This window comes from Pipistrellus hanaki, assembly GCF_964339955.1.
Source record: "Pipistrellus hanaki genome assembly, chromosome: 4".
Taxonomy (NCBI): Eukaryota; Metazoa; Chordata; class Mammalia; order Chiroptera; family Vespertilionidae; genus Pipistrellus; species Pipistrellus hanaki.
In genome coordinates, this window is record NC_140506.1 from 58,802,961 (window position 1) to 58,813,419 (window position 10,459).

At 40.1% G+C, this 10,459-nt stretch overlaps 1 protein-coding gene and 1 long non-coding RNA gene across 2 annotated transcripts; one reads left to right on the forward strand and one right to left on the reverse strand.

Annotated features, from left to right (window-relative positions):
- The first annotated feature begins 1,039 nt into the window (after nucleotides 1-1,039).
- On the forward strand, nucleotides 1,040-6,609 carry SRP19 (signal recognition particle 19). Its single transcript, XM_084882844.1, has 5 exons — nucleotides 1,040-1,186; nucleotides 2,050-2,125; nucleotides 3,816-3,887; nucleotides 3,978-4,089; nucleotides 6,077-6,609. The coding sequence occupies exons 1-5, from the start codon at nucleotides 1,146-1,148 to the stop codon at nucleotides 6,208-6,210; spliced, it is 435 nt and encodes a 144-aa protein (XP_084738970.1). The 5' UTR covers nucleotides 1,040-1,145; the 3' UTR covers nucleotides 6,211-6,609.
- Nucleotides 6,610-7,346: 737 nt separating this feature from the next.
- Nucleotides 7,347-10,288, reverse strand: LOC311622106. Its single transcript, XR_014794951.1, has 2 exons — nucleotides 7,417-10,288; nucleotides 7,347-7,376 (listed from the first exon to the last, which is right to left on the reverse strand). It is a non-coding gene; the product is annotated as an uncharacterized lncRNA (long non-coding RNA).
- Nucleotides 10,289-10,459: the final 171 nt, after the last annotated feature.

The following is a 10,459-nucleotide window of genomic DNA, read 5'->3' on the forward strand; positions in this document are numbered from 1 at the left end:
AATCTTACATAGGCAGTGTTCAGAGATACTATTTTACTTTAGAAAAATACAAAATCAGTATTTTCATTTAATAGTAACTCCAATGTTAGAAAGAAATAAAACTTCCCATCCAAATCACTAGCCCAAAAATAGCAACTAGGAAATCTTAACCAAGATATCAAAGGACAGGAGAAATGGCAGAGGACTGTATTTCACAAAGAAGCATGAAACGACAGAGTACTACCAAATAATGAGTGGATTGAACATGAAGAGTAAAAGAACCACTCTCAGCTTGAAGTCAAGTTTTTAGAAAACCTAAACAATCCAATTAAATACCATTAGCAAATGCAAAAAAAAAGTACAAAAAGTGTCCTAGCCAGTTTGGCTCAGTGAATAGAACATCAGCCCATGGACTGAAAGGTCCTGGGTTCGATTCCAGTAAAGGGCACATTACCTCACTTGCAGGCTCAATCCCTGGCCCTGGTCAGGGGACATGCAGGAGGCAGCCAATCAATGTGTCTCTCTCACATTGATGTTTCTCTCTGTCACTCCCCGTCCCTTCCACTCTGTCTAAAAATAAATGAAAAATTGTCCTCAGGTGAGGACAATTAAAAAAAAAAAAAAAAAAAGTACAGAACCAGTGGCTGTATTTGCAGATGGGGCCTCTAAAGAACTAATTTAAGGTAAAATAAGATCATAAGAATGAAGGTTTAACACATAGCAATGTGCATAGATCATGTATCATAGAAATGTACACTTGACACCTGTATGATCTTATTAACCAATGTCACCCCAATAATTAAATAAAAAATGAGGGCCTTATCTGATAGGATTCATCTATAGGTGAGCGCGTCTAGCACTCGGTGAGGAATCCCATGTTAGCGACGGCGCATGCGCCCAAAACGCCTCGCTTTGAGGACACTAGGGAAAGCATCGCAGGCGTTTGCGGACGCTCTCGCGAGAGGATAGGGCCCAACGCCACGTCAGGAGCCGGGACTCCGGCGCCGAGCGACAGGTGCCAGAACAAACGGACGGGGAAAGGCCGGGGACGCGAAGGCGTTCCGGAGGGCAGGACTTCCGCCGGAAATGGGGTTGTCTGGGAAATCAGAGCGGCGGCGTTCCGGCGGGTTTGCCGGCGGGTCTCACCCCAGTGGGCGCGGGCGGACATGGCCTGCGCCGCGGCGCGGTCCCCGGCCGACCAGGACAGGTGGGTCCTGAGGCGGGAGGGGCTCGCCGCGAGCCCGCGGAGGTAGCGCCGCTCCCCGGCCTCGAGGAGGCTCCGGGCTGCTCCCCGGCGTCCGCTCCTCCCGGAGGCCCCCGCACCGGGCTCTCCGCAGGGTCCCTGAAATGCCAACCTCCGGTAGCCCGGTAGTTACCTGGTTTGCCCGTGCGCCACCCAAAGCACATTGGGTGCTCCGTGCACATGACATCACCGAACAGAGTAACTACGTGAGAACTCTATTTTTTCCCTATTGCGGCGTCCACGAAGGCTCGTTTGAGTTTTTTAGGTTTATTAATACCTCTAATTCCATACTTTAAAAAAAATTATTTTATTGATTTTTTTTTAACAGAGGAAGGGAGGGGGATAGTTAGAAACATCAATGAGAAACATCGACCAGCTGCCTCCCGCACACACCCTCACTGGGACGTTCCCGCAACCAGGCTACATGCCCTTGACTGGAATCGAACCCTGGACTCTTCAGTCCCCAGGCTTATGCTCTGTCCACTGAGCAAAACCGGTCAGGGCCAACGCCGTACTTTCTATACACGAGAGTGGACCCTCCCCCCCCCACACACACAGGTCCTTGTGGCGGGGACCTGTATCTAAGTGAACAAACAGTCAAGACATTGTTGTTTTAAATATTCTGTAGCAAGTAGGGTTCTTTTCCACTTAAGGTAGTGAGTTAAAGTTTACTTTTTAAGTAAGTTAAGTGAAAGGGAGATAATATAAAGAAAAAAACATGCGACTCATAGTGTGGGTGTACTGGCAGTCACGATAATGAGGGGATGAAGGGGTGAGGTTTTGGGAACACTGCTCCCGTGATACCAGCTGTATTTTTTCTGTGGCAGGTTTGTTTGTATTTACCCTGCTTATTTAAATAACAAGAAGACCATCGCGGAGGGCAGGCGAATCCCCATCAGTAAGGTAAGCAGGCTGGTACCTTGGCCCTTCAGGGGAGAAGGGACTTTGTTGATACCTTTTATTTTCAAAATTGATGTCATTTTATTTTATTTTTTTTAAGAAGCACATTTTGTATTCTAACAACAGGGTCAAGGTAACTTGGTCTGAAGCCTTGACTTTGTTATTCTTGAGTTATTTTGTATCTCACTTTCTGCTTAAATGTGTAAAAGAAAGTCTGTTTTGCTGCCTCTGGATAAAAGAGAAGACACCAAAGCTTTCGTTCAGAATAATGCCTGACTCCCTGCAACAGGCCTCTGGTAGCAAGCTGTCAGATAATTTGGAGAATGATTAAGTTGTTTTGAACTTTATCGATATATATAGCAAGCATACGTACAAAAATCTTAAGTGTCTTAATTTTCACAAAATGAGTGCACATGGGTAATCACCCTAATTTAAAGAAAGAAAACATTACCAGCACCCAGGAAGATTCCTTTATATCCCCTCCCAGTCACTGTCCTCTCCATATATACTCACATACAAGGAGAACCACTGCTGACTTCCAGCACCATAGATTACTTTTGCTTGTTTATGAGTTTTATTTAAAATGCATTACACACTATGACTTTTACATCTGTTTTTCACCGAACTTTAAGCTTATGAGATTTATCCACATTTTTGAGTGAAGTTTAATTCTCATTGCTTTGTAATAGCGTTTCTCAACAGCAGCACCTTTGACATTTTGAGCCAGATAATCCTTTTTTTTTTTAATATATTTTATTGATTTTTTTATTTTTTTTTTTTACAGAGAGGAAGGGAGAGAGATACAGAGTAGAGAGTTAGAAACATCGATGAGAGTCATCGATCAGCTGCCTCGTGCACGCCCCCTACTGGGGATGTGCCTGCAACCAAGGTACATGCCCTTTACCCGAATCGAACCTGGGACCTTTCAGACTGCCGAGGCTCTATCCACTGAGCCAAACCGGTTTTGGCTTGAGCCAGATAATTACCCTGTGTGTTTTAGGTTGTTTAGCATCCCACTAGATGCCAGTGCCCTACGCCATCCTAGTTGTGACAATCAAAAATGTTTCCAAAGCATTGCCAAATGTTGAGTGGATGGGACAGGGGGCAAAATTACCTTAATGACAACCACTGCTATGTAGTATTGCATTGTATGACTATACCATCGATGGATAACTGGGTTGTTTGTAGTTTGGGGCTATTGTAAATAGAGCTGCTGTGAACATTCTTGAATTTGTCTTTAGTGAACATAGTTTCGCATTTTTAAAATATATACTTAAAAGTGCAATTGCATGTCCATAATGAATGCATACTTTTGGCTTTAATAGATAGAACCAAATAATTTTCTAAAGTGGTTGTATCTGTAATAATTATTTAACCAGTATTCACTGAGCACCTACTATGCTCCAAGTATCATGCCAGATGTTGGGGAATATACTGATGAACAAATTAGTCCTTCCACTTGTGAAGTGTATGTTCTCTTGGAGGGGAGATGAACAACACAAGGATTGATCAGTATCATTCCAGGGTTGTTTTTTTGTTTGTTTGTTTGTTTTACGTTGAAACAGCTGGATCTAGTAGAAATGGAAACCTTGGGTTTGATACATGTTTTGATCGAAGTATTTGAAATGATTTACACAGTATTGTAGTACCTACTTAAAGCTAAGCTGTTTAGTGTTTTTTTTTAATTGTTCAGGCTGTTGAAAATCCTACAGCTACAGAGATTCAAGATGTGTGCTCAGCAGTTGGACTTAATGCATTTCTTGAGGTATGATGTGATCCTTCCTTTACTATTTTCCATTCTCATTTCATTGATATAATAACATCTTAAACAAAGCCTGTTTTTCTTTTCTATTAGAAAAACAAAATGTACTCCCGAGAATGGAATCGTGATGCCCAGTACAGGGGCAGAGTCCGGATTCAACTCAAACAGGAAGATGGCAGCCTCTGTCTTACACAGTTCCCATCACGTAAGCTTTTTTAAATAAATGAGTAAAATTTGGGGATAGGTTACTCATTTCTCTACACTGCAAAGAAGTTTCTGATTTTTTGAAAGGTAAAAATAATGTGTGTTCTACAGACTAATTTAGAGAAAGGACTACCACTGATGCAGGGGTAAACAATGCTTCTAACTTTGGAGGCTGGGGTACATTTTTTTGTTTTGTTTTATTTTTTTTTTTATCTTTATTGTTGAGAGTATTACAGATGTCTCTCCCTTTTTACTCTCATTGCCCCCCTCCACCCAATTCCCACCCCACCTCAAGTCTTCCCCATCCTATTGTCTGTGTCCATGGGTTATGCATATCAGTATATAAAATCTGTTACCATCTGCACCCTCTCCTCCCCCCACTCTGAGATTCTTCAGTCTGTTGCATGCTTATTTTGTGGGTCAATTTATTTTTTTTATTACATTAAACATATGAGTGAGATCATGTGATACTTGTCTTTCTCTGAATGCTTATTTCACTTAACATAATACTCTCCAGGTCCATCCATGCTATCTCAAAGAGTAAGAGATCATATATATATAATTTGTTTTTGTTTTGTTTTCAGAGAGGAAGGGAGAAAGAGAGAGGGGGAGAGGGGGAGGGGGAGAGGGAGGGAGGGGGAGGGGGAGAGAGAGAGAGAGAGAGAGAGAGAGAGAGAGAGAGAGAGAGGGAGGGAGAGAGGTGAGGGGGAGAGGGAGGAAGAGGAAGGGGGGGGAGAGAGAGAGAGAGAGAGAAAAACAGAAACATCAATGATGAGAATCATTGGCACCTCCTGGCAACCCCAGCATGTGCTCTGACCATGATCTGGTTCACAGATCAGCACTCAACCACTGAGCCACACCACCCATGCAAGAATCCATCTTTTCTACAGCTGCATAGTATTCCATTGTGTAAATGTACCTACCACAGCTTTTTTTTGGGCACTCGGGCTGTTTACAAATCTTAGTTATTTTAAATAATGCTGCTATGAACATAGGGATGCATACATCCTTTCTGATTGGTGTTTTGGGGTTCTTGGAATATATTTCTAGAAGTGGGCCACGGGCATCAAATGGCAGTTCCACTTTTCATTTTTTAAGGGAACTCCATACTGTTTTCCTTAGTGGCTGCAATGGTTCTAAACTTCTTTAAGTTAAGGACCTATTTGATAATATGATGAAACTTATTAATGGTTTTCTCCAAAAATACTGTTTTGTGAACATTTTGTAAACCTCTGAAAGTCCATCATTGCTCCTAAGTTAAGAGTGTAAAATTATTAAATTGTCAGATGTTCATTGCCATTTTAGATCCTAGAGTTCTTGATGTTTGCTTATAATTTCATTAATCTAAAAAGCCACTTTTAGTGAAAAAAAGCAAGAGATAGTATTACCACTTAGGTAAATTTAAAAACAAAGTAAGAAAATACCTGGTCTTAAGATAGTAGTTAACCTAATGGCAAAAGCAAAGCAAGGGGTAGGGAGTAGGCACAGGAGGTTATGGTAAGAGAAGACTAGCATTATCCCTAGTGTTTTATTTTTATTTTTAATTTTTTAATTTATTTGGGTGAACACTGGTTAACAAAATTATACAGGTTGCAGGTGAACAATTCCACAGTATGTCATCTGTACACTATATTGTGTGTTTCCATGGCTTAAAAGTTATAATGATATGCTGTTTCCAATTTCTTATGTGTAGAAAAGTTCTCCTTGGATTTTCAAGTTAATTACTAGGACCAAGACCCAATTTTTTGTTTTACACTTAAATTTTGATTATATTATTTTAAACATTTCAGCATTGTTCTCAATACTTGCACCACCAAAGGCCCCACTCCTAGTCATTGCCTTTATAGTCATTTTTTGTTTGTTTGTTTAAATCCTTCTCATTTTCTTGATGTGGTGTGATGATTTCTTGAACTTTATGATATTCAAGTTAATGACCTTTTGCATCTTAGTTCATGGATTATATACTAACCTTAATTTCTGGTTCCTAGGTAAGTCAGTAATGTTGTATGCAGCAGAAATGATTCCTAAACTAAAAACAAGGACACAAAAAACAGGAGGTAGTGACCAAACTCTTCAGCAAGGAGAGGGAAGTAAAAAAGGGAAAGGAAAGAAGAAGAAGTGACCTGGCAAGACAATCAAGTCTGACATACTGCTGTAAGAGTCGTGGATGGAGCTTTCTGATTTGTATCTGGGAGGAGCTGAAGCTTTTTGTTTGTATCATTTAACTGAACTATGAACATTTGTGCCTCCCAGCTTTAGCATGAGAGTTGACAATGAAATAAATTTACATAAAAAGTTTGCATCTAGCTCTTATGCAGTATAAAAGAAAATTTTTTTGCCTTTCAATGCAGTTTTTGTGGAAGAAAGAAGCTTATTTTTAAAAGGACAATGGCCTCTGCCATAAGTTACTTGAAATCCTGTATCTGTGCTCTATGTAAAAATGTTCAGATAAATGAGTTTAATAAGATTTAAAACACATATCGTTCACCTTTTAAGCTAATGAAATAAAATTCAAAACTGACTATGTAGTTTTTGCTTATGAATTAATGCCAGTGGAAGAGATAATTTAAAAGAAAAAATGGGAAACCTGGCTGGCATGGCTCAGTGGTTGAATGTCAAACCATGAACCAGGAGGCCCCAGTTTGATTCCTGGTCAGGGCACATACCTGGATAGCAGGCTTGATTCCCCAGTATAGGCCATGGAAGAGGCAGGCAGTCAATGATTCTTTCTCATCGGTGATGTTTCACTCAACCTCTCCCTCTGTAAAAATCAATAAAAATAAAAGAATAAAATGGGTAGTGGGTGTTTAGCATGACCTTAAAAGCAGAAGAAAGTAGTAAATTCCTCTTGGAGGTCTGTGAACAGCCAGTCTATAGATTTTTTTTTTTTAATTTTTAATTGATTTTCTTTTTAGAGAGGAGGAAAGGAAAGAGAAATATTGATGTGACAGAAACATCAATCTGCCACCTTATGCACCCCGATTGGGGATCTAACCCACAGCCTAGTGTGTGCCTTGACCAGGAATCAATCACACAACCTTTTAGTGTATGGGATGACGCTCCAACCAACGGAGCCACCCAGTGAGGCTAGATCATCTTCTTTTAATTAGTTATTGTAATTGAATAGTTCAGTTACTGGTTTTTTGACATGGACAGTCCTGGAGTTTAAGCTTTAGATTTGCTTATTTTGTAAGCTTAAGGACATTGTTTTCATTGAATTCTAAAATTACTTAATGCTTTAGCACCTTGAGATACACATTTTTCAATAAATTAACCCTCTGCACTCCGCTGTCCCCTCTCAGGGGACATTGGAATTCTAGCATATCACTCGGATGTCCCCTCTCAGGGGACATTGCAGTTTATTAGTGATTACGGGGAATTGAGTTATTTCAACGCACGTTTCCGCAAAGTAGCGTCGAGTAGCTGGTAGCCAATGTCCAGAATGGTTCGGAGTGCAAAGGGTTAAATTGGATTGTTAATTCTACCTTTATTGCAAAGCACTGTTTGAATTTTTTGTAAAGTTGAAGAGAATCCCTATCTAGCCTTGTGTTTTTGCCACTGAGACTCTTGGGCGAACTGCCTTCTGTGACTCCCTATGCTTTTGGAAGTGCTGTTAGTCATGTGCTGCCTAATAGTGTTTTAGTCAGTGATGGGCCACATATACAACTGATCCCATAAGATTATAACGGAGCTGAAAATTCCTATCATTCCTATCCCCTAATGACGTAGTAGCTGTTGTAAATTTGGAGCACAACAGGCATTACTTGTGTTTATGTTGATGCTGATGTAAACAAATTTGTACTGCCAGTCACATAGAAATATTGCGCATACAATTATACACAGTACATAATCTCACCTAGCAATAGACAAACATGTAAATTGACCATACCCTTTGCCATGCCACCAGCCAATTAGGAGTGATATGCAAATTAACCCAACAAAGGTGGTGGTTGATTTGCATATACAGACACCAAGTGAAGGGTGGAAAGTTTACATCATTGCCTTGGCAATGACGCAGGCATTCTGCCCCACCCTCAGTCTCAGGGCCTCTGGGCAGCATGGGGGGCGGGGGGAGTTGAAGGCGGTGTCGGGAGTGGAGAGAGCGGAGGCTGCTCTCCGAGTGGAAGGAAGCAGCCTGCTGGGGCCTGAGCAGAAGGGCTGGGCCGGAGTGGAAAGGCAGTGCTGGCAGCCAGGGAAAGGAAAGCCCATTCTAGCATGAATCTTTGTGCATCAGGCTTCTAGTACTTGATGATAACAAATGACTGTTACTGGTTTATGTATTTACTATACTAAACTTTATTACTATTTTAGAATGTACATCTTGTGCTTACTGTGCTTATTGTGGCTCTTGATTACATCATTTGTTTTGTACTTAATTTTGTTCATCTCATGCTGTTTTATACATTTAGTGTAGCCTAAGGGCAAAGTGTTTATAAAATCTACAGTACTGTATAGTCCTGTCCTAGGCCTTCATATTCACTCACCACTTTCTGGATCACTAGAGCAAGTTACAGTTCTACAAAGCTCCAATCATGATAAGTGCCCTATACAGGTGTACCCTTTTTTAGCTTTTATACCATATTTTTACTTTGCCTTTTTCTATGTTTAGGTGTGCTCACTTAGATAAACAAATATTTAATCGTTGTGTTACACTCGCCTACAGTGTTCAGTACAATAACAAGTTTGTAGCCTGGGAACAATATACTATTGAGCCTAGGTATGTATTCTCATGGTTCAGACCTGTGGCACATGTCCATTTTCAGCTGCAAGGCAGGCTGGGAAAGTGGATATATGGTTTTTTTAGTCCTGATAGAGGCAGCCAACAAGAAAGTAGTGGAGAATGGATATTGGGGCAGTTAACAAAATATTTGTCACAGAAAGATGACTGGAGCCCTAGCCAGTTTGGCTCAATGGATAGAGCGTTATCTCATGGACTGAAACATTTTAGGTTTGATTCCTGTCAAGGGCACATGCCTGGGTTATGTCTCCATCCCCAATGGGGAGCGTACAGGAGGCAGCCAATCAAAGATTCTCATCATTGATGTTTCTATCCCTCTCCCTGTCTGAAATCAAAAATATATTTTAAAGAATATATTTTTTAAAGAAAAGGTGACTTTAAAATTATTTTGGCAATAAGTATTGTCAGAAAGATCTCAGAACTATTGCTGTAACATTGTATTGCTCTTCATATTGCAATGAATGCATAATTGAGCTTTTCTTTGCCAATCAAGTGAAAAACAGAATCTTCTCTAATGAGCAAGATTAAGCATTTATTCATATGTCGAAATACCACTTATATTTATTTCAATGAATAATGTTCATATCCTTTGCCTACTTTTAAAGGCTTGTTACCAATATTATATCTGTACATAATTTAAAGAGCCAGCTAGTTTTCATGGTTTTAATTTTAGATATTAACTTCCATCTTAGGAGGATTTAGATTTTCTTCCTTTATCCCACCACATGCGTGTCTGCTTCCTACCTTCCCCCCTATTATAATTTTAATCACTATTCACCGTTTACATTGTTACCATCTATTCCATTTGTAGCTGAGCCGTGTACTAAGGTACTCAAAAGAGTGGTAGGAGGTTCAGCAGCACTGGCCTCCCCTGGGAGCTTGTGAACATGTGGACTCTGGCCCAGCCCCGAATTCAAATCATTTTAACAAGATCCCCAAGTAGTTCTTGTACACACTTAAGATTTGTGTTCTTTTATGACTTATTTTTCAATTTACTATATAGGAATATGGAAATTTAGATAGAGCTAGTGCCTAGCTTTTATCACTATCCCCACACACACATACAATAAGCTACTGTATGTTTATATTTATGAATTTAGCGCACATTACGTTTAAGAAACACTATGCTATGGGTATTTTGTTTTCTGGGCTGCTTATTTTTGTTTATTTGCTTGACTTTCTGAATATCACTGACTCAACCACTAATTATCAGTGTCACGATGTCCTTTCAAAAAGTTTGTTCAAGCCGGGACCGGTTTGGCTCAATGGATAGAGCGTCGGCTTGGGGACTGAAGGGTCCCGGGTTCGATTCAGGTCAAGGGCATGTACCTTGGTTGCGGGCATATCCCCAGTAGGGGGTGTGCAAGAGGCAGCTGATCAATGACTCTCTCTCATCGATGTTTCTAACTATCTCTCTCCCTTCCTCTCTGTATAAAATCAATAAAAAATATATTTAAAAAAAAAAAAAGTTTGTTCAAAACAGCTAGTTTACTTATTTCAGAAAGTTTGTTCAAATCAGGTAGTTTATTATTTTCATATTTTTTTAAAATATATTTTATTGATTTTTTACAGAGAGGAAGGGGAGAGATAGAGAGCTAGAAACGTCAATGAGAGAAAAACATCGACCAGCTGC